The sequence below is a fragment of the Pipra filicauda genome, unplaced genomic scaffold, assembly GCF_003945595.2.
Source record: "Pipra filicauda isolate LSUMZ 115617 unplaced genomic scaffold, ASM394559v2 scaffold54_size4384275_pilon, whole genome shotgun sequence".
NCBI classification, from domain to species: Eukaryota; Metazoa; Chordata; class Aves; order Passeriformes; family Pipridae; genus Pipra; species Pipra filicauda.
In genome coordinates, this window is record NW_024104698.1 from 3,244,527 (window position 1) to 3,269,463 (window position 24,937).

A 24,937-nucleotide genomic window follows, 5' to 3' on the forward strand; every position below is an offset into this window, starting at 1 on the left:
CTTGCTTTGCAAATAGCAATTTTCTTCTCATAACTATATTTTAGATCCTAGTACCAGAGGCCTACTTTTAGACAATTAATGTTTCTGTCCCAATTTTATGTCTATTTAAGATCACAATTCTCACGAAAAATGAAAATTGGCACCCAGTTAGAATGAAAAATTGTGCAAATATACAGAATATGTTGCAATACAACTTCAGCAAATTGGAGTGACAGCAATTCTTGCTTCTACTTATTACTGACCTTGGCTTCCTGAGGAATCAGGCTTACAATATTGAATGGTTTCAAGGTGAAGTTCATTCAACTGAATTTAAATCAAGGAGAAATTTAAAAGCCTTTTTTATAAATTGTACTTAATTATTATCTAGGTTTAAAATAATAATAATTCAACAAATATTTTATATTTAACACATATTAAGTAACAAATGGAATTTGCTACTACCACTTACTCTATTTAGACATTCACTGGCTATGGTTAACATGAAGCCAAATTTCCAACAACAGATCTCAGGTCTTTTGCCAAATAGTCATGATATCATGTCAAGAAATTCCTAGAACAAATAGTGCTATAAATCATTTGCCATGTGCAATTAACTATAAATTTCATTTAGATTTAATAGGCTATTTACTGCGTGATCTTCTTATGTTAAAAATTATCACAGCTCTGTTGAAGTCAATGGAGCCTGTATATACCAGCTAAATCTCTTCTTCTTACAGTTGGATGATTAATGTTGCTTTTTAATATTCAGTAGAAAAATACGTTGTGATATTGAGAAACATCAAAAAAGAACATGTAAATAAACCTTAAAACTTTTTTGGGACTTTCCAAGAGATGTTGAAAGCCAACATTTGTGTAAAAAATAAAAGCAGAAATCTCATCATAATTTGTTTACAAGTTATTTTGACTACTTAATTTGAAGATCTTTAAATTAACTCCAGGGACAAAAGGGGAGAAGAGAAAGAAGTAGTACTGAAAATGAGCCCTAATTAAAACTAGCCATCAATCACACCTGAGGTAAGACAACTAATAGCCTAGTCTAGGGATTACTGAAGATCAGACTGATACTGCAATAATGACCATTCTTTAACACTGGATTACATAAAGTAATCCAGAATCATCCAGTTTAATTACTTGTACTTTTGTCTCTTCAAGAAGATAACTTAATTTGTAAATAGTCTATCTAATGGAGAACATCAGCTGTTCACACATTCATTGCCCAGTGTTGTTTTACCCATTGAAGTAACATGTTCTTTTTCTCCTATTCTAACAGACCACTTGACTGTGTTTACATTTCTTAAAAAGATTGAAGACATAGTGACCTTTACTAAATAATTAAATGTGATAATTCTGGATTATCTCTTAATTAAACCACAGCTTTGAAACACCCTTTGTGATTCTATCAACAAGTGATTCCAGACAATCTTGAGACAAAGCAATTAATCTTTCCTTTGGATTGCTTTCCTTGATCCCTTTTCTGAAAGCAGTTATTAACATTATTTGCCTTCTTCGTCATCATCATCTGTCTGAGCATTTGGACTTTGTTTTATTTATAGGTATATTCTCATATTTTCAATGGATTGTGCACCTTTTCTCTCTGTTTCTGCCATTTATCAAGGGTTTTCACATAAGTAGTGGCACCACACTAGCCATGTGGGGGTTTTCTTGTGTTAAACTCGTGTGTAAATTCCTGAGAATAGTCATATTTTGATCTCTCCATTTCCAAGGTCTGCTATATAGATTCATTAGTCTCAGTATTCAGTGTGATAATATCCGAATAGTTACTGTCCAGTAGTCACAAAAGTAGTCGTAGATTTTGGAAACGACAGAACGTATTAATGAAATTGGAGCTGAAGTGAAATTGAACTTCACGTGATTATTTTGATTGACCTTAATTAATGGAAAACCACACAGAATGACTTCAAAACCCTGGAGATCAATATCAGCCGCTTTACATTCTCTATTACCTCATTTTGGGAAACTGAATGTCTGCCATTGAATTAGTCTTGCTGGATGTAAAGATTTCGTAATAGTTTGGAAACCAGCATCTATTTAAAACCTTTTCTGAAGAGGCTTACACGTATATTAGTACTTTATTTCTCTTTCATTCCTATTAATCTGTATGAAGGTTGTTCATAAGGGCCAACATTATGCTAATAAGGCTAATCTCTCCCTGTATATTCAATTCAAAAAGGTGGATGGTCATTTAGAAGAGCTACGTCAGGTCTATCTTGCCCAATTAAATTGTAGCAAAAGAGTAGTGAGTTTTATATCACCCTTTGTGAATATCCTTCTCCAAAATTTTCCCATGTAAAAATAGCTATAACAATTTCAGGCTGTTTCCTGTAAACTATAAAATAATTACAACTGCCATTTGTCTTTCTTTTCATATATTTCATGTTATCCAGAAACATTAACAATGAAACAGCAGTTGATTATTAACAGACATGTGGAGGGACAAATAAAGTTTTATAATGAGTTGGAATTGAATGTCAAGACTAGTAAAGAGGATAGACAGAAATCACTGCTCTATCAGCAGCCATAGGCAGTAAAAGGAAAAGGAGATTTTGTTTACATTGATGCAGAATTTTTAATATTTACACATTGAAAGCTCCCATCTTTAAGGGATTCCTTGGCTTCAATATAAATGTCTATATTAAATAATTTGTAAAGATGAGAGCAATATTTGGCCCAGTAACTTAAAAAAATCTATCAAATAAATCTGCATTCAGGTACATTTCTGATGATTATCATGAGGAAATAAAATAGAGAAATCATCATGTTTCAAATTGAACTTCTGCACATGAAATACTCGAAGAGTTTGTGGACCGCTGAGAATAACTGAAACACATGACAGCATTGTTAAGCAGATTTATTGTGCATTAGAAGTGTTATGTCACCACTGAAAATCAACCTATGACTTTAATGGTATATTACATTCCTGAAAATGTTAAAAGCATTATTTCATACCTATACTTTATAAGCCACAAATGATACTGAAGAAGCTTCCCAAGTTTGAAGAAAATATTTTTGCAAGGTGTTTCCAAAACCAAGCCCATTTTTACCATAAAAGAATTTTCACAATTGTGTCCTTTTCTCGCACACTTACACACACTCGTACAATCACAGTAAAATATCAAAAGGATGAGAATTTTTCAACTCCATAAACTGCCCACTGATGCTAAGAAAATAGGCTCAGATTTTTATACCAAGTTAGTACATATTTTAAGTAACAAGCACAAACTTACACCTCAAATACACTGGACCTGCCAGTTGGAGTATGCAGGAGATCAGACTGGCAAACAGAATCCATCTGCCAAATCAATTGTCAAAGTTATAGAAATTATATTAATTTAAGTAACAATTCTCATTGGTTTCTCATAATTTTATTTTTTTCAAAAGACGCTGTCAGTAATGAGCTAGAAATGCAAGCTAAATCATAAAATATTCACTATATCACAGGAAAAGGGAACTCCTATATCTTGGACATAAAAGAAGGGAAGACATGATTATCCCTCAACAGCTGTATTTCCATGTGTGGCAAGAAATAATTTTATTTTGTGGTCAACTATTTAAAGTTTCAGTTAAAAAGTCAATATTACCTTGTTCTTCAGAAAACACTGAAGTGAAGCTTATTACAGTAGTGAGTTTTATGCCTGTGCCTGTTTAATCATGGTTTTGGTATGCATATAACAAAGTTTTCTAAAAAAACTCATCTCTACATGTGAAAGTGAGATTTTCCTTTTTTTCTCCTACTTTACAGGATTAGAATTTGCTACTGGTTCCACTATTCCTTTCTAAGTCTTCTCAAACCATTGACTGAGATTTCTTCTGATGACCAACAGCTATCTGAACACTGCTGTCTCTTCTAGTTAGCCTGTAAACTCCTCAGAGAAGAGATTGTATCTCGTCTGTGTGTGAAGAGCACACACTCTTGCTAAGTTAACAAATGATGGTGTTTTCCCTTGTCTGTCACTTTACATAGCAATAGCCCATCTTTCACTGTCCCTTTCTTGGGCTAGAGGAAGAAAGCCAATCTAACCAGGAAACTGAACCAGGAGTATCTAGAGGGTGCTCAATACGAAGACCTGTCTAGATTGAAATTGTTACTCTGTTCAGTTTGTCCCAAACTGATGGCTTATGACTCTTTCTTTTTTCCTAATAGGTCAGTTAATTGGTTTGTAAGAGCACAGTCCAACACCACCAAAATCAACGACCACACCATAATATACTGCAGAAGGATGGAAATTGAATTCTAAGAGAGAAAAAGTTATCCTGCTGCTTGACTGTTATTTTCATTGCTCCCAAAGAAAATTTTTCTCCTTCAAGAATTAGGAATATAGGAGGGGTGTAAGTCTAGTGTGTCTAAAAATTGTGAGGCTTTAAGAAGAAAGGAAACACGGTAAGCTACAGGAAATTCACAGCTCAAAGCAGATATCTGGAGATATAATACTCTCAAAGCATTCACTCAGAAACTTATACCCAATTCTCCTGAAATTTCAGCTCAAATTGTATGTACACAATTAGTGTTCTACTTGACATATCTCACAATCATACTGTGAAGTTCCTCTCGTCTCAATAGCCCCAACAAAGGAAGCTGTTGAGCAGTACCCAGACAAGCATTTGGAAAGAATGAGTGAATGCAAAAAATGGCATTTGCTCTATTTTCTAACTTCAGATGGTAAGTAAAGTAGGCTGTGCCATCTGCTGAACAATTTGCCTCCACACTGTCTTGTCTGCCACTTGTTTAACATGTAATGTTTTATGTTACTCTGACAGGAGTGCAACATTAGCAGGCCCTAACAGAGTATGTCTCTCAATGGGATGACAGGCGACGCTGACTATGCCTCTGAAATACTGCCAGCTTAATTTCTATCTTCCAGACTCATTTCTCAAGATTATTAATGATAGTTTGAGACTGAGTTTGCAGAACACTGAGTTTAGCTCCTGAAAATTACTCCCTGTCCTTTCCAGAAGGGAGGCCTGTGGGTGTTATGACAATATCATTTTATTCTTTTAGTTCACATCTTTTTTCCTCACTGTTTTCATAACACACACTCTGTCATCCTCCCTGTCTTTTTATGTCAATTTTTTCTTTTGTTTTCTTTTCTGTCTTCTTTTTTTTTTTTTTTTTTTTTTTAAATGAAACTTAACATTGCCTCCTTATAAAGAAACCTCAAGCTTCTATGCTCAGTGTCTTCCCTCCCTGCCGTCTCTACCCTGGGCACAGGGGAACACTGAGGAATCACTGTGGCAGGGTACAGAATTTTTGGAAAATGGGTGGCTGCTCCAAGTTATGCCTGCTATTAATCTAGAGCACTAAATTAGAGCCTGCAGCTATGTCACATAATGCTAAAATCCGTCCAGATACATCAAACAGAAAACTATCTATGATCACTAGCTGTTTACTAGAACAACTGTCATAGTTGCTAGGTTTATCTCACTTTTGTATGCTTCTATCAGACCTGGGTCTTGTGTTATTTTTTTTTTTCACCTGTAGAGTCAGAAACAGATAAAAATTTTCAAATAATAACTACAAATCAGCTTGCAGGTCCAGCAGCATTTAAAACATTTCATGCTTGCTTTCTTTGAAAATGTGATTTGTGGTCCTGTTAAAATGGAGTATTTTATTTAGTAGTTGGAACAAACCACAGGAGCAACTTCAAAAAAAAAACCAGTTATAGAGAGGTTATTGAAACAAAAGTAGCCCTAGCATTGGTAAGGCTTATGAGCTCCAGCGTGGCAATGTATTAACATGTCTTTATGGTTTCCAGGCCAGATCTGGCTTCCATTCAGACAGCTCAGTGTGCAAGCAGATCAAACGTGTGACAGTCTGCACCCGTCTGTGCAGACAAAGCCTCGGCTGCTTTCTCTGGCTCATCCTGCTTAGGCTGGTTTTGATGCTCCCTAATGAAAACACACTAAAGCCATTAAAAGTATTTATGTATGCTCTCCTAAGGCCCCAAAACTAAGTGCTGGTGGTCAGCAAGGCTTCCATCTCTTTTCTTGCTGAAAAGACTCCACTAAGTAATCAGGCCATAAGCTGAACGCTCATTGGATTACATAGCACACACAAGTAAGAAATTACCAGCGACTGATAAAGGCTCAATATTAGCTTTACTAAAGCATGTCTCATCTTACTGAATTTCACTTACAAATGGAATTAACTTCAATTTCTAACTCACTGTATGCACAGACTACCACAGCCCAGGTTTGATCTGGAAGCAGTAGTCAGAACTGAGTGTATCACAAATCAGACCCATGATGAGACAAGATATCTAACAAAAGCAGTGCATTTTTTCCAGCTCCCAAACTGCAGAAAAAGTCAATGATCTTTATGTTATCAAAAAGACTGATTGCCACATGCTGCTATCACACCATGTCTGAACAGCAACATAATGTTCCTTTGTCCTTCTGTTGGTGGTATCACCACCCCTTATGGAAATGTTTACTAATGCTGAACATGCATCATCTTCTAAGAACTACAGAGTAGTAAAAGCATATCTAAGTTATCCTTGGCTTTCTTCAGTGGAAAATGTCAAGTTTCAGGTCAGAGCAGCCAATATTCATAAGTTTTCAGATATCTATGTCTAGCATACAAAATGTTTATGTAAACCCCTTAATAAAAATCATGATATAGAGTTTTGCTCTTCTGGCACAACAGAGAACTTCAAAGTCAGGATAAATCTTACACAACCATGAGATACCATTTTACACTGGTTGGTCTGAAATTATTTAACAGATTTCCATATGAGCTAAGGCCCTCACTGGCTTCCACCCTGAGTATAAGATGCTATTTTACATCTTTTGTGCCAAAGATGTCCAGCACTAGCAAACAATAGGACATCTGTGTTAATTACAACATTAAAAAACTTTATTAGAACAAAAACTATAAAGCAGACTTTAATTATAAATTTAAGTCATTCACATATATTCGTACTCTCTTATCTCTTAGGAAGAAAATAAAAATGAACTACAGGTCAGTTTTTCAGCCTGCAGTTTATGAACTTCCAGAACATATTGAGATACAATTGTAAATGAAGTTATATTAAAAAAATAAAATCACACATAACACAGTAGTATTGCCAATGCTTAAAGCTATATGTAATAAACATAATATTAAATAGCAAGGGTGCATGCTCCCATTGTGTCTATACATTTGCACCTCCCAAGCAGTTGCATAAAATAAGGAGATCCCTGCTTGTTATGATTCTAAATAATTCTGGATACATTAAGATGAAAGATAGAATGTCAAAATACTCTATTACTGGGTGGCCAGTTCCTAGTTCACTGCTTTTGACAATTTGTTCCTTGATGTTAGTCTCAAAATACGGTTTAATTTATTGGAAGAATTTTGTTATAGCATTTTACACTGATCTCATGACCTCCCTTGATCTCCAGGAATCCCATATTGCAATAGGAAGTGGGTAACACTGAGCAAGCAACTACTGCACAGAACCTTGGACATAACACTATGAAGCAGGAAACTTCACAGGGATTCTCTCTTTCAAAGAAAAATTAAGACAGAGTGTTTTCTGAGCTGTGGTTTCTAAAAGCTTTGTGGATCTTTGGTACAAGAGTAGGGGACTAACCTCATTATCTTTCAAAATTTTTAGACACATCATCCTGGCCAACATTCCTCTGGCAGATGCTGTTGGGTTTAGTACTGTTTCTCATTGACTGTTGCAAACACCTTTGAGCTTCAGTTGCTCTGAAGTGTTAAATACTGCTTTGTTTTGCTTCAAAGGCATTTCTGCCATGGGAAAACTATCACTTTATGACCCTTCTGTATGTTGCAGGAGTGATGAGACATTAAAATATTCTGATAGCCTCAGGAAAAGGTTTTAGGAAATATACCAGTATTAATAAAATGGTGAGTGGTGTTTTAAATCTTTCTTTACATCAGACCTTTTAATGTGACATTGAAATCTATGGAACACACCCTGCATGAGCAGACTGCCAGCTTGTCGTACAGGGAATTGTAGTTTTAAAAATATAAAAGGCACAACAATTTAACTGAGTGAAATTTCCCTTCACTGTTGGAAATGGGGTCCAAAATACTTTATGTCATATACCCCAAAACTATGCAACCAGATTTAAACTCAAAAAAAAAATAAAATTGCTAGCACAACTGAACCACTGTACTTTACAAAAACAGGTCCGTGGGCTGCAGAACTAATGAGGCCTGGTTTCCTCTGGGTTGTGTCTAACGGTCAGATCCCCTGATGTCTGAAAAGGTGTAAGCTCCTGTTTTCCAACATTGAGGTTCTCACTTTCCAATCTGGATTTGCTTTCAGCATTTCTCTTCCAGAAGGACTGAGGGAGGGGGAGGATGGGGGAAAGCACAATAGCAGAGTCTTTTTTCCTGTATCCAGCTGCCTATTTTCTGGCTACTAACAGGACAACTAAATGTACATTGCTCTTGGTAGAATTTGGCCAAGAAAGATCATAAGGTGGTAGGAGTGAGATAGACAGACAGACATTGTGTAAGCCTCATCTCACTAAAAGAGAAGTCAAACTTCATCCGCACCCTTGTATTTTCAGTCAATTCTTTCCAAAATCAGTTAGTTTATACTGTTCTTCCTTAAGCGCTGTTTGCTATTCCTCATCATACTGATCACAGTAGTATGTGATCCAAAAGTGTGCAAGGAAACATCCACTTGAATAGGTAAATATGTTTGCTTATGCAAAACCATTAATGATACAAGAAAGCTATGGCAGTTGATAAAGCTGTTTTTCTACCTGACTGTATGTAAACTATATTGGTTTCTGCAATTTGTGGAGTACTTTTCTTGTTTCTTTCATGCACTTGTGCATCAGGTATTTTTTCCCCTTCTCTCTTTCCCTTGCTTTATATTCCTGTCAGCATTTGACAGTCTTTGTTTAGGTAAGCTCACTTGTTCTGGGGAAATGCAATTCTTTCAACTTTGTCTGTCACTTTAAAAACAAGGTAGCAACAATGAAAGATGTAATCAAACTGTTAAATGTGGAAGCTCAAAAACAGGTTACCCACAAAGAAAGAATAAAATCTACTCTGTCAAAATAATGATTTAGACTCTTCTGTTACAGGCTTCTGAAGTAGTAGTAGGAGTAAATCATGTTCTTAAATGTTTGAAATCAATTAACTATAATGAAATGGAACAGCATAATGATTTGTAATCTTGGTATTTTAAAGTAATAGACCATAAACTTCTTAAAGAAACATATTTATTGAGCAATTTTAAATTGAGAATATTTTCAAAACGTAACATCTTAGAAATGGATGCCTCTCAACCAACTGAATAATTCTGTCAAAGTCAAGAGCACTTGGGAAAAAAAAAATCTATCAAGGGAGCAAGAACAGTTTAATAATACACTAAGCAGAAAGCATGGAAAAATTTCTCAGTAATGTTAAAGGCTAAATTAAACATTAAAAAATGAAGCATCGGTATCTCATATGTGCCACAACCCAACTAGACAATACTGGACAACTAGGATTAGGAAAGATATAGAATATTTAAAACAGACTCTTTTGAAAACAGACCCTATCTGTATTAGAAAACACTGGGATGTTGCACGCTTTGTCCTGGGGACAGCAGTGCTTCATCTCAGCTCTCCTGCTTATTGAAAATGACCTGCTTGGTGTCCTCCAAGCCGGAGACAGAAGCGAGGCTGTTAAACATCAGTGCTAGAGCTATCACTGAGATACAACCCTGTAAGTAGAAAAAAAAAAATCCATTCTCTGTTCAGAATTAACATTCATAAATTTCTCTTAAGATTAATTGATTATGTGGAAAGTTCTAAGTACAAACAAGTTTAAAATATAATTAAATGCAGTGTTAGTCCTCTAAACTGTACGCCATTGTGGTTTTTTATAGAGAGTTGAAGTCAGGTACCATTAAATCACACAAGAGCAATAGACCTGTGGGTAAAAACAGATCTGCTCTCACCATGAAGCGAGTACTTTCCCTTAAGGTTAATTTTGACAGACTCGCCTTTGTTGTAAAGCTCCACCTCCAGAATGCATTTAGCTAGCACCAAAGACAGTAAGCATTCCAGCTCTGAATGTCCAGCTTCAGTCAAAACTATCCTGAGTCCAAACACAAGAAAAACAGGAATCTCTCTTGCAACCTAAATGTTGCAAGATGCAGTGACTAGTAAAATTAGTGCCTCTAACCCACTGTAAAACGGCAATTAAAACTAGTAATTTCCTTTTTCATCTCTATGCAAGCATTATGAAACAAGGATTAGCGAGTACAGAATCAAACACAGAGCTTGTAGCTATTCAAATAGCTTGGCATATGTTTGTCATCACTGATTCATCTATAGTGAACAACAGATGCTGCTAAGTTTGTGAGGTTTTTTTTTATGGCTTGCTTGGAAATAAAACCATAGCCTATTTACTAATACTCATTCCTTAGCATGCTTTCCTTCTTAAGCTTGCTTTAACAAAAAATTAACTATTGCTCTTCAAAATTATTATCTTTTATGAGGAACAAATGACATGATAAATAACAAGAAAAACCTGGGGGTTTAGGGTTTGATTCTACACCAGAGCCTGTAGTGGGGTCCTATGATTTTTCTGTATATGAAAGTGTATTATGTGGATATTAAAATAGGATACAACGGATGTGGGGTTAATTTATCGTGTAATAGACAGCTAGCTTTCAAAAAGTTTCACATCTAATCCTTATTACAACACTTGACTGAAAAACAGATATGGTAGAAAGGTCGTTTTTCTTATGTTTCTGTAATACATTCTCATGTGACATTCTCCGTCCTTGATGTATCCTATTCCCATTCCTACTGATGTACTGCATTAGGAACCACTAGCTCTTCTTTGACCAGTTTCAAACGATCTGTGTATTTCAGTCAGTGTCCTGCTATGCTCGTGGCTTTCCCTACCAGACTATTTATGTTCTATTTGATCTCACTGGGTTTCACTAGGCTCATCTGAAATGGGGAAGTTCATATTAAAGGTTTTCCTAGTTATCTTCTTTATGCAAAAAACCAAAACTAAACAACCAACTTTTATTGTTTCACTCCTAAACATTATGTTTTTTAAAGGATTAGAGATTACATATTCTGGAGCAAGTACTGTGATCGATTACATTAAGGACCGTGAAGGGCCTATCAATAGATCCAATCATTCTGGCTTCTCAGGTAGAATAATTGTCCCCATTCATGTACTGTAAGCATGAAACACATCATCTGGTGTAATTATAGAAGCAGCTTGGACAAAATGAACTCATCAATTTGCTTTGTTAACCCTCTCACACATAATTCTAGGTCAGCCTAGGATCCAGCTGTATCACTTCCAATCATGTTAACTTCTACTTCACCAAAAAGTAGATTTTTGCTTTCAGCATGAATAATATTACCAAATTACTGTAGGTCAGCTGACATACAGTAAACATCCATGAAATAAATGTTTAGACATATCAAATGTGAGGTGACTAGCCTTAAATTAAGTTTCTTGCACTCTTTCTTAATTAAATTAAATTAGCCCATGCTCACAGTGACTGCTGACATCAGCTGAACCCCAGCTGACAAATATCTCTAACAGGCACAACAGTTTAAAAGCACATTTGGACTCTGCAATTAACTGTAAATTTTGTGGGGATTTTGTTGGGTTTGTGCTTGTTTGGTATTGTTTTAAAGGCAAAGCTTAAAAAAATGCAGACATTGATTTCTCCGTAAGGTGGTCCTGAAAGATAAGACCTTCTGTGAGTTTCAAGCACCAAAATGTCCATTCTAAATCTAACAAGCAAGTTTATAACCAAAAGTGCTGCCATCATTAATGGATTTGAGATTTGGAGTGAGAAGCTTTCACATTTCAAGTATACATGTTTCATCTATACTGCCACAAGAATGTTAAGCCCTGATGCTTTAAGCTTCATAAAAGCCCATTCCTGTCATTGCACAGACCTGCACTGTGCAGGGAACACAACAGTACTGTGAGAGTCAGATGTAAGTTAAGTGCTTGAGAAGATGAGAGGTAATCTACATACAAAACAATGATTAACCCTTCCAACAGTTCTTTGAAAAGTAGAGTTCATCAATGTATAAGGAATATTAAAACTGAAGATTAGGTAAGATTAAAATGTTGCATTTTATATTTAAAAAAGAAACCTTACCTAATAAGCAGCATGATCCATGATTTTTTAAAAAGCAAGCTTCCTGCTTCAGTCACTTCTCAACTAAATCTTTCAGCTGAGTTGACAAATTAAGGCTTTGCCTTAGCCTGTAAAACTGGAATATGCCAACTGAACTACTAGCATTGTGGCAGAAAGTGCTTAGCAAACAAACCTGAACCTATTAAAGAGATGGGAGGTTGTTAGAAAAATCAGGGAAGGACATGATGCTTCTAGAAAAATCAGGTGAGCATGCAACAAATCACAGCTGTGTCCCTGAAGGAAGAGCTGAACTAACGAGAATCCAATCACTCTAGAAAATGGAATTAGGACAGAAAAAGACATCAATTAGTGAACTTTTTGTGGATTTTCTTTGGTAAATAAAGTGAGGTACAAATTTTTTAATTAAAAGTTAAAAACATGCAAGCCACATAAGCATCAGCATTTTAGAGGAAAAAGTTGATCATCCAGTCTGTGATGAGAGAAAACAATTATTAACATATACGAGTTATTACAACTGGACTTTACAAAAGAAAAATAAGGATTAAGTGTACATTCTACCCTCATCCGCGTGAGATAGCATATTTAGAACTAGATTCTTTGGTTTATTCCAACTAGAATCTGTCCTTTTTAATAATAACTTCAGGTTACAGAAACCCACATAATTTTCAAGAGGCTTGGGATTTATTAGGGCTGCTGTATTTGTGTTTTTCTCTCTTTTTTTTTGTGTGTTATAAACACCAGTAAAAAACCCCCATCTAACTCTCAGAAAATACAGCTTTTTGTTCAATTATATTTTGCTAGAGCAAAGTAAATTTTAGGCTGAGATCCCTCCCCTTCTCCTTGATTACTTGGTTCCATCCTATCAATCATGATTATGTTCCTTCTACAATAATTACAGTTTTTAATCAATTTTCAAACAACATTGCTCAGTGGACTGTGAAGTGCATTTGAAATCCTTCATAAGAGAAGTCTGAAAATGACCAAAAAAATAATGGTTTTTGCAGATTGGGGAAGAAGGGGTTATCCATAGGCACGACAGAGGGATCATCTTCTTATCAGGCTTTACCACTCATTCAGTATGGTACCGAAATAAATATAAATATGCACTTGACAAACTGAAACATGAATTAATTCTCAGTTGGTTACTCTAGCTGCCTTAACAACAGAAGCTCTCCAAGCATTTGAAGGGAATATGTGTTCCAACAAATTGTGTTTTCCCAAACATAGAAGAAAAAAATGACTTTTGCAAAGCATCCTTGTTTTAATTTGCTAATGTGACCTTGTATGCTAAAACAACAACTAACTGTTTCTGTTTGAGTGCAGCCCTTGCTCTGCCCCAGCACTGGTGCTTTAAAGCAGCTTCTGTCTTGATGCTCTTAATAACACAGCTTCACGTTGCCCAAGTGAGGCAGTAGGCTCTAACAGAAAAACACAGTGTACTTGAGGCGTTCCTTGTGTAAAGACCCCTCCAGGTTTCTGTTCCTGAACAGAGTATGTGCTAGAATAATTTTTAGTGTAATAGAAGATCAGAAAAATAATCAGAGGAACCAGCATATAAATGTTAACAAGTCCTTATCCCAAGTAGTTTTCTGTGAAATTTTAGCCACTCAGGTCAATGACAAAACCATTATTAACTTCAATTGGGACAGAATTTCTTCCTTACAAGCCAAGTAGATGAAAAACAGTGGCATATTGTCTGAAAAGCAGCAGAAACTGTAAGGCAACATTTTTTTTCAGTTTTGTCACATATACTGCTATGTCTTGTTCTTTTTAGATTTTGTTAGTAATCAAAACTTCTCTCTTTAAGAGATTTACTGCCTTCCCCTGGTTTTCAAACTATCACCAAGACAGAAATGTCTGGCAGGGGAAATTACTGCCAAAAAAGTACCAACATATTAAAGCATATATTTAAAAGACATAACTATCTGGACCTTTTTCAGCATTTTAGTATTTTAGACACAGAATATACTGTATCTGATATAGAAGGATCAGAGCAAATCATTGCCATTGAACTTTGCAGTGAGTGACACTCCATTGAAAAAGCACATCCTTCAGTTCTTTTAACTGGGTATCCACCCTTGTGATTCAAGAAGGTTCCTAGGGCCTAAATGTATGCACAGAGTTATTGTCTCCCTTGTACAGGATCTTCTCCACATGTTCATAGAAATCATCAATGTTTAATTTAGCAGATGGTTGGAACCTGTACAATTCCTCTTAAGAGGTATGGAATATGCTTATATCATTTCCAATGTTGAATTAAAAGTAGAAATCCAACACCAAATGATGCTGCTTATTCAGAATAAATCAATCTATCATTTCTACAGCTTTCCAAGTCTCTCTAATCTGAAATGTTTGAGGCAATTTTATGTTTTAAGTATTACTGTCCTCTCTTGTCCTTTAAGAGGTAAAATCAGAGGTTTTAAAATCTCTTAACCCTCCAAAGAAGTAATTTATATAAAAGTTAGACTTGTGTACCCTGTTGTTCTTACTTATAGTCCCTTGAATGAGGCAGAAAAACTAATTACTTTTATTTATACAGTCCCATTAGAGCACTTTACAGCCAACTGGAAGGAACAAATCACTGCTTTCAAGACAGTATTGTCTGCAACAAATATTGCAAGGCAAGTAGGGACAAGAGCCAATGGTAAGAGTGAGGTTATAGGAAGACTAGGGTTAGGGAAGTTCGAGAGATGATCTCTTCGTCTTGTCAATTCCCGAGATTCTAAGCAGGGAACAGTCAGATGAGTGTGATAATTTGGGATTTGCAAAAAAATGTCATGTAGTCCCATTCAACACATTTGAGAGCCCAAACATCAGTTGGTACTTTTACAATAAGAAATAAAAATGGACAAAGCCATCACTTGTAAATGCATCTTCCCATATTGTTTGTCTTTTTTTTTTTCCCCTGAAGCAGTAAGACTTGTTCCTAGGAATCATGTTAAAAAACAAAGAAAGAAAAGAAAAAAACCCATATACTTTATTAAAAGGCTACTCTTCCCCTTGTTTTGCCAATGAATGCCTTCTTTCCTTCAGTTTTTGTTTAATTCAGTTTCAATATTACATGTCTCCATCATGACAATTTTCCTCATTAGAACAGTTTCTCACCAGAACTCGAATTAAAATGACTTCTGTTCTCACACCAATCTTCACAGACTTCCTTTCAGAAACACTTTTTTGGTTTTGCCCTTAGGGTTTGGACTGAAGCAGAGATTTCCTACCCTGCTATTTGTTTAGCTGTTAGTGAGTTATCATGGCTACTTTTAAATTTTGAAGGTAAAATAAAACAATAGAAAACATGTTTTTGAATCCTCTAGCAAATGAGGACAGCAGGTTCAGTTAGGTGTCTAATCTACTGCATAGCTTTGCAAGGTAATAATATTCGATTTAAAAACAAAAGAGGCCTTCTAAATTTGTACACTGATTATAAATGCTTTCAGGATGCTTTGGTCTAGTTTTGCTATAGTTTTCTATTTTGTGTCCCTCAGGCTTAATGAGGTCTGGGATTCCACCTCTACAAAGAAAGAAATTCACATAATCAGTACAGGTGGTCTTTTTCATATTATACTTTTTTAATAAGGTGAATGAAATCCATGCATGGTTGCATTTGCTTCTCCCTCCTCTCTCACTGACCATTCACTGGGGAACTATCAAGGTCCAGCCAGCTTCTCCCAGCTCAGCTTCTCCCTATGGTCAATTAACACTTGTCAACTTTCTAAAGGTATTTAAAGTAAAAATCATGCTTTCGTTAGTCCCTGTGTAATCTTTCCAAGCATGCCTTGCATATGAAAGACCAACTTTTCACAAACATGCAACAAGATGAGCAGCCATTAGAAAGTTGTCTTCCTGCTTTGTATGCCAGGCTGTAACAGTTCAAAAGACGCAGAAAAAAGAAAATTTTCTGATGCAATTCTTGCTAGTAGCCACTTTTGAGACTTAGTGAATTATATTATAGGGACCACCATCATTTTGTTTGTGCATTACTCTCAGAAACAGACTTGATGTTGAACTCAGACAGGCTCACCTGGTTTCAGGTTTAGCAAAATTATGCTAAATGTCCTGACAACCTGCAGCTGGCATAAGCGTAGTGTGAAGATCCTGCTTCATAATTTTGTGGCTATTCCAGGGAGATGCGAGATATGTTTCCATAGCTTCACTTGGAGTTACCTGGGTCCAGGTGCATGTACCATTTTTTTTGTGGAACTCTGGGGCTTTTGTACAGCCAATTATTTATTTATATGGGAAAAAGCTAAAAAAAATAACTAAATACAATCACATGATTTCTCATTCCTTTTTCTTACTCCTAGACTTCCCTCAGAATAAAATAAATTTTAAAAAGATGATCTGTTTGATGACATCTTTTATTAGTAATTTCTCAATTAAATTTGAAAAGCAATTTCAAATATACTTTAATTTATAAATAGTAGATTAAAAAGTGCGCCATAACTGAAATGATAATGAAAAAACAAGGTAAGCAAACAGCAAAACATGATAGAACTTTAACAAATATTGCCAAAAAAACAACTATTTGAGTAAACTAATCTGTTCATAAATCTAAGTATTAACAATCCTATGTGCAGACACTAGGATTCCATCTCTTTTCAAAATCATGATCTTCATAGAGTTAAACAAGAACCTACTTTTATATGGTCACCTCTACTCGACATTTATATATCACTACTGAGAGTCCACAAAAATCCTAACCAGCACACATCTCATTTCACACGGCTTTTTGATTTCTTCCTATGTCAAAGAGGAAGTCTTCACATCAGTCAGAATAAACAATTTGCTTACAGCAAATAACTTAGAATAAATCGGATAAGTATCTGCAGAATTGACAAGAGTATCAAGCTGTGATGTGCCAGTGGGACAAACATGTGTACACATGTGTACAAAGCTTGTCTCTGGCATAATGAAGTGCAAAATCTGTCAACTGGACATGAATTCAGAATGTTGAAGCTAATTGTAAGTCAATTATAAGCTCATGAGATAAGCTTGCAAACAGCACTTGCAGGTAACAGAATAGTTTATATAATTTTTTAAAAAATTTATTATTTTTCATTTATTTTTTTCTTTAATTAGTTTTATATGGGTTTTTAAACTTCTAATTTTTGTAAAAGCAAGAAACTGCTTGGTGGGGTTTTAGTCGTAACATTTCAGGTGGAAAAATTTGAGCCATCTGTACTGCCTACAGAGACAGGCAGCCAAGGCCCAATAGATCCAGAGAGGTGCTCTCTTATTAGGTAAGCTGACACAGTTGGAGAAGTGGACAAGATTTTCAATTCCTGAATCTTTTCATTAAGCCTTAAAACTTATATTAATGAGAGACTTAGTGTAGACCTAAATGGTCCACAGTTAATATTTTTTCTGGAACAAAACAAAGCAAACCAAATTTTATTTCTTTTTGAAGTCTTCGGCTATAAAGCACAAAACTAATGCAGAAGCTCACTCAAAATTCTTCTCTGCCTTTAGCTTCAGGAAAAGTAGTTGCTTTTCTCATCTCTAAATAATTTATAAAACTAAGAGAGGAGAAGAGAAGGGGGAAACAATTATTCTGTGCAAGAATATCCTAAAGACTCTTTCAGCTAACGAGAACAATCAGGGGACATATTCCACTAAAATAAAGTCAAGAAACACAAACAAATTTACAGTTATATAGCTAAAAGATTAATTGCCACTGAAACAGCACTTTGGAGGGAGAAACAGTAATTGAAATAATAGATTTTAATGACAGAGCCACTATGCTCTATCTATGCATTTTAAGGCATAAGTGCCATTCATAGAGCTCTGCTGTTATTAATGGTATATCTTTTTTTTTTAAATCAATTGTTAAAGCATTCCATTAAGGAGAAGAAAAGGACAAAAAAGGCTATAAAATGATGGTGGTTGGAAAAAAATAATCCTATCCCAGAATCTTACATCTTCATGTTGTCATATAAAAACCTTCTCTATCACAATAGAAGAAACATTGTTATATTCCAGCAACTGTGGGTGCACAAAAGTGAATAGTTTTGGTAATGATTTACTTTGCATATTGGATAGAAACCAGAAGAAGGAATTGATTTAATACAAGGAACAATACACTATATTATACACTTAGGTACTGTAGAGAACCTTATGGTTGTGGTTGCAACAAACATGACAATAAATAAATCAATTCTGTGAAAAATTAATTTCTCCTTGTAATAAAAATACTGGGCATGCAGGAACATCTGTTTTCAAGAAAATTAGAGACAAAATAAAATATATTTCTTCAGAAAGGGACAAAAATGCTTGGCTGACAGGAAAAAAAAATCTAGAGAAGAACCAACAATGACTCTCAAATAATCTCTGCTTTCCAGGATTACTTGTTGCAGCAAACCACTGCATTATTGGGTTGAAAAATCTGTTCACCTGGGTTAAATAATTTCTTAAATCAAAACTGAGATCAAGTTTAGCCATCAAAGCCAAGCTCCATTTCTCCTTAGCTCAAAACAGAACCTGCAACTTAAACTATTCAAACTCTGCAAGAGAGAGGAAAAAAAAAATCCATGCAGAAATAGAATGTCAGCAGCTAAGGGACCAGTGATGTAAGGAAAGACAGTCTTATGCAGAAGTTCTATCAAATGAAAAAACTCCACAACTGTTCTCATGACATGGCTTCCACACCCGTTTCCTCAAAAGGAAATCTTAAGGTTTCTTTAAAATATAAATCTGTGCTTCAATGCACACAAACTGAGAGGAATTAGTAAGTATAAACAACAATTTAATCTTAGAGCCTTATACAGACATATCTGTAAGCTCAGTAATTTCAGTAAGTAAATGTAATTACACTTTGTCACTGAAACTATATTCAAAATAATTTGAGTATACAGAAAGAATGAATGAATTAATCTATTTTATCTTAAACCTTTCTAGAAGGTTTGCTGTGATGTTTCTGCTCTTCTGAAATGCTTTCTCATACTTTACCTTTAGATCTGTTCAGCTCTAGAACTGTGGTACCACTGAAGAGCCAGTGCACAACAAAAGGGTAAATAAGATAAAGAATTAATGGGAAAGGGAGAAACATCAACTTGAAATGTGAATAAAAATGCAACTGTAAAAGTTTTTGCAGTCAAGTGGCATAACCCGAGTGGAAAGGTAAAAGTAAGAAAATTCATAGGTTGATATGAGCAAAATTTAATAACTGAAATTTAGATAAATTTAATAATTTAATAAATTTAATAATAATACTAATCCTACCAATAATAATGAAAATACCAAAATTTGAGAGAAATAAAACCCAAGAAAAACAAGTGACACAAATGAAAAACAATGGCTCACCACTAACCAACCAATACCCAGACAGTTCCCAAGCAGCAGCTCCCCCCTGCCAACCTCCACCCTAGTTTTACTGCTGAGCATGAAGCCATGTGGTTCAGAGTATCCCTTTGGTCAGCTGGGGTCAGCTGTCCTGGCTGTGTCCCGTCATAACTCCTTGTGCATCCCCAGCCTCCTCGCTGGTGGGGCGATGTGAAGGGCAGAAAAGATTTTCATGCTTTGTAAGCATTGTTCAGCAGTAACAGGAACATCCCTGTGTTATCAACTGTTTCCAGTACAAATCTGAAACAAAGCACCATTGTAGCTACTGCTAAGAAAATTAACTCTATGCCAGCCAAAACCAGCACAATGGGGAATATATTTTTATGTCCTGACCTTTATAATACTATGTTCCAAGGCCAGTTTTTCCTGTTGGTAATGTTTGGTTTTGATTTGTTATTATACTAGAAGAACTTACAACTTTTTACAAGTCTGTATAGCTTTGAGGTTTTGTTTTGTTTTTTAAATTTACTGATGCATGCCCTTTCCTGTAGTTTCTCCTAGAATAACTTAATGCTGGGGTTCCTTCTTCATTCTTGGAATAAAGTCTGTCTCTCTAAAATTTTTACGTATTTCCCCGAAAATTCCTGCCTGTGCTTCCTGACACCAAGCTCTCTACTCCCTCAGAACATCAGATGTATTCTATTCCTTTAGACACATTCTTCCAATGTCACACTACCGAATCTCAGAGAATTAATGTTCAGTATCCATGTGAAGCAAGGAAGGGGCTTTTCAAATTGCAGGGTCAGTCTAACTAAGGGAACCTATATAATATCTGATTTGGGTCTCTATTTTTTTAAAAAGGACTACAAATAGAAGTTTCTATAAGGTAAGTGATACACAAGATTCTTCTTAGATTTCTTGCAATTTATTTCTAAATCTCAAGATTCTCTCTCTGAAAGCTCTCATTTGCAACCCTTAAGTATGCATAAAAATAGACACTGTAATTCAGCTGCCAGTAACTGTTATCAGACGTGAACAGGAGGCAGTGTCTCTCTCATGCCACCTGCATTCCTCTCTGTCAGGCAAAACCGCTATGCAAATGCCTACAACAGAGTCCCAAACCAGATCCAAATGAGCTGGTATACTTAGAATAATTTAGTACCTTACCTTTATACTAGGTGAAATCCCAGAAGTAATACAGCCATCCATACCAGCTACTGAGAGCAAGTTCAGATGGGCCTGTGAAAGCAGGACTAAAAACCACCACAGAGCTGTCACGTGCCTCTATCAGAAATGGAGATATAGCAAGTATCTATTGCCCGAAAGTGTGACTCTTGGAAGAACAGAAACATTGGAAGCACAGCACAAGGCAAACAGACCAGGATATCACAGAGAAGGGTTTCAGGCTAGGATGAAAGAGGAGAAGCTCAAGCCCATGCTTAGAATCTATTTCCACAAGAAAGGAGTGACACAGTTCGGGTGATTCTTTGCATACTCTGTATTCATCATACGCCATTTCACCAAAACCTACTTAGGCCAGGAACCACTGAAGAGGAGGCATGACCTTTGATGAGGCATGACCTTTGATGAGGCATGACCTTTGATAAGGCATGACAAGTGAACTTGCAAGTGGTGACCCAAAGCCTCTCTAGTGCTCTGCTCATGCTCATCAACGTTTTTCAACCATAGAGCAAATCCATCAATGCAGAGGACCTGAATGCAACAGAACTAGAAAGGTATAAGAATATTAGTGTTGCACTGAGCTAAGAAGGCTTTGTCCATAGAAAATTAGGAGAAAACCACAAGGCCAAAGAACCATGTAGTTTCATAGTATCTTCTGTGCAGGAAGGCAGAAGATTTGAAACCTGCCATATGACATTGCAGCATGAGGAAAAAGGTGACTGCAGACATGAAAAAGACCTTGTACATAGGCAAAGTCTTCTTTCCAGCCTTTGTAACCAATTAGACATTTCAGAAGCAATTTTACTGACATCGTGTTTGTATGTTAATACAAAAACAATTTATAAATATATCTTATTCATCAGCTTTTATTCCTATAAAGTTTAGAAACAATAATCAAATACGATAGCTACCAGATCCCTTTGGCCAGATTTAGTGAGTATAAATACTAAAAGACGCTTCCAGAGAACCTTTTTGAAAATATCCACTGAATTATAATTGCAATGGAGTATAGAAGAAAGCCAGCTGTGATAGGTTGTATTCTACTTATGCTACATAACTCTCCCATACATAAAACAATCAACACCACTCATTAAATTAGAACAATTAAAAAACCCAAAGTGTTACAGTAATACAAAAGAATACACAGTGTATTAATTATCAATGCTTTATTATTGAAACAAAATTGAAATTTTTTTATCTGGCACATAAACAATTATTTCTACAAAAAGGAAAGCCTACAAATCTGATAATTTATACAAATAACAGTTTTTCAAAAAATAAAATTTTAATTTAGAAAACTGATCTTGTGCTCTTTTATATTTTTTTAGCACTGTCTGCAATAATCCACCATAAATCCCTGAGCAGAGAGACATATTTTAAACATGTTTTAAATTTATCCCAAAAGAAGAAAGTTATCAAGCCCAGACCTATATTAAAAAAATGTATTCAGGGACATTCTTGGTAAATTTATGGTAGTCCTTTTTTCTTTCTTTTTCTTTTCTTTTTTTTGTTATAGAAACAAACAAAACCAGTTATCAATGCAAGCATGACACCGTATCACAGGAGTGCTCCCCTTTTCCCCCTTTTTGTGCAATGAATAAAAATTACTAAACAAGAATAAGTACAAGTTGAAGGAGACAAATAACATGGTGAATGGTTAAGACCAAGAAGACATTGAAGTTTGATGACTGTTGAGAAAATAAAGCTCCAGGATACCACGTTCTATACCAAGTTCAGTTATAGTGACTATCTATTTCTATACTTTTTCCCAGAAAGCCAGTAAAGCAGGAGAATAAGTTCAAGCTACCATTGTATTCTAACACTGGTTTCAATTAGAAAGTAGAAATTCAACTTTTGATCCTTCATTTTTGCTTTTCCAGCAACAATATTATTTGAGAAAAACTTGACACACTCCACAAAACCAGACAATCTTGCCCCTCTGGCCCTTCTGGCAGGCCAGTTGTAAACTCAGCAACTTATGGTATTTCAGTGAGCAATAGGAAAGAAAAAGAAACACACATTACTATATTTTTTTTACTATACTGACTTTGAAACAGCTATTCCCCAATCTATTTCAATACGGGGAGAACGACCAAGAAGGTAGAGTATAACTCAAGTGTTCCCTTTCCCATTAGGTACCACAAAACAAATGCAAGTAAAACCAAACAAAAGACATAGCAAGACTTACAGACTATTGTGTTAATGGCAGGTAACATTGCTGCAGTCAAGTAATAAATAAATAAATACAGCAAAGAGTTCTCTACATTTTTGTTGGAATGGTGCTCAACAGTTAAAAAGGAATACATAAAGTAAAAACCCCAAACACTTTCTCAGTAATAAAGAGTTTTCAACAGAAGATCCTGAAGAAGCTTCAGTTCAAGGTGCTCTACCACTTTATCTATCATGAAAGGAATACTGAAGCAGATTCAAAGGGCCACTAAATGAAATAGTAAATTTTCTTACAAGCAATAATACTTATTCCAAAGAAAGAAAGCAGTTAATAAATGGTCTGGAAAAAAAACTGACTAAAGCTTCATACACTCAATTTGAAATAAATTATCTTTACATTGAAAATCTGAAGACTAAAACAGTAATGAGGACAAATCATTCTGAAACAGAAATAAATTGAACCTCACCAAAAGCATATTTAGATATTTGACAGCTCTGCTGCTAGCACATGTAAGAATACAAACAGAACGCTAATATTTGGTTAGAATCTGAATAGGTAATACTCTTTAAAACACCACCACTGTGAAAAGTAACTGGCAACCACCATTACAAATTTCTCTTGATCTACACTATTTTAAGCATAATCTAATCTAGTCCCTTCAGTTGTGAGTCTCACCAATGGGTAACATTCCCTTTTCTCAGAGTTGCTCATAAAGTCTCATTTGTAGCATATCCAAGCACTAATACTTTCAAATCTCACTTGTACTAGTTATTGCAAACATATTGTATCCAGAGTCCAGTTTAAAGTTGGACTTATCTAACGGCAAAGTAAAGAGAGTCAGACACATTATTCTATAATACCAATTTTTTTTCCTAAGATGACAGTCTGACCACATTGATTTGGTATCAGGGCAAACATCGTTCTTGCTTGTATTGCTAAATCACACCTATGAACTTTTTTTTACCAGCCTACATACTATATCTGATGTAGAATATGGGCAGTTCCTTAGTCATTCTGTCTACCTGACAGCAATTTGACTGTATGTCTCAAGAAACCTGCATTAAAAGTTAACATGTTGAAATAATAGGCATGTTTCAGTAAACAACTTTGAATGCTGTCATCTAATCATGTTGACAGGTTTGAAAAAATTGGCCATATGAGCTGAGAAATTGGAAAGCAAATGGTTCAAAAGTGAGATACAGCAGCATTAAGACAAACTGCAAACATGTTGGATTTAGTATACATTTTAATGAGTTACAGTATCAGCAAAATACTTTAACCCTCTATTACCACTTTAACTCCCATATGGCTTAGTGTATACTGTGAGATTTTCCCTTAGTATTTCTATGACAGTACACATTTCAGGTACCCACCCAAAAGTAAGCAATATGGGATTTGCAATGATTTAACAAATATGCCAAAACACCTCCTCTCAAGTGCCATGGCTCCAAATATGTTTGTGAGGTAACAAGTCCTTCACAAATACCTCAAAGTATCTCTTACTCTATTTATCTGGTAGAATTGTTTCTCCTTAGCAGTAAGTAAGACCTCTGATCTTTGCAGTCAAGTCCAGTGAGTTCTCTGACCGAACAACTGTGTGGAAGTTCTAGTTTGTGGATTTAATAAGCTTAAGGAAGAAAAATTCAGAGTTTTCATTATCATGTTTTGGATGTCTTCAAACCTTGTTTCTCCATGATATTCCACAATTTGCGCAGGTTGGACTGGGTGATGACATCATCAGGTTTAAGTTGAAGAGCAAGGAGGTAGTTTGCTTCAGCCTCTTTCAATTTACCATTCAGATGGAGAATGGCTCCAAGATTCATTAGAGCAGCTGGATACTGGTACAATAAAAAAAAAGAAAGGAAGGAAGAATATTAGAAGTATTTTCAATTTTTCTCTTTAGACAATCTTCTCGTACTTAAAGAAGTTATTCCCTTATGTTTTCAGACTTTCCATGGAAGCAATTTAGTGATTTAAGCAAATAGAGATAACAAGAAAAAGTTTCTGAACAGCTGCTGTACACTTTGTGCTTTGAACAGGTCAAGCTCTGGTGTCTACAAACATATACTTCCCACTTTAATGTTAGAAAACATAGAACTCAATAAGCTTTACATATGGTTATGTTGGCATAGCACAGGTTCCAAGAGAAAATTAAAGTAATCCAAGACTGGAGTAAAGATAGGAATTTAATTTT

The 24,937-nt window shown here is 35.4% G+C and overlaps 1 protein-coding gene across 2 annotated transcripts in view; it reads right to left on the reverse strand.

Moving 5' to 3' along the window:
* The window catches only part of TMTC2 (transmembrane O-mannosyltransferase targeting cadherins 2), a 288,272-nt gene that overhangs the window by 18,189 nt on the left and 245,146 nt on the right, over positions 1 to 24,937 (reverse strand). The window contains exon 12 of one of the 2 annotated variants that reach the window (XM_027744691.2): positions 21,723 to 24,581. The exons of the other annotated variant lie outside the window; for it this stretch is intronic. Within the exon in view, the coding sequence (XP_027600492.1) occupies positions 24,402 to 24,581 (180 nt within the window). The 3' untranslated portion in view covers positions 21,723 to 24,401. Of the gene's footprint in view, positions 1 to 21,722; positions 24,582 to 24,937 lie in introns of those variants that run through there. 2 annotated transcript variants of the gene reach the window in all.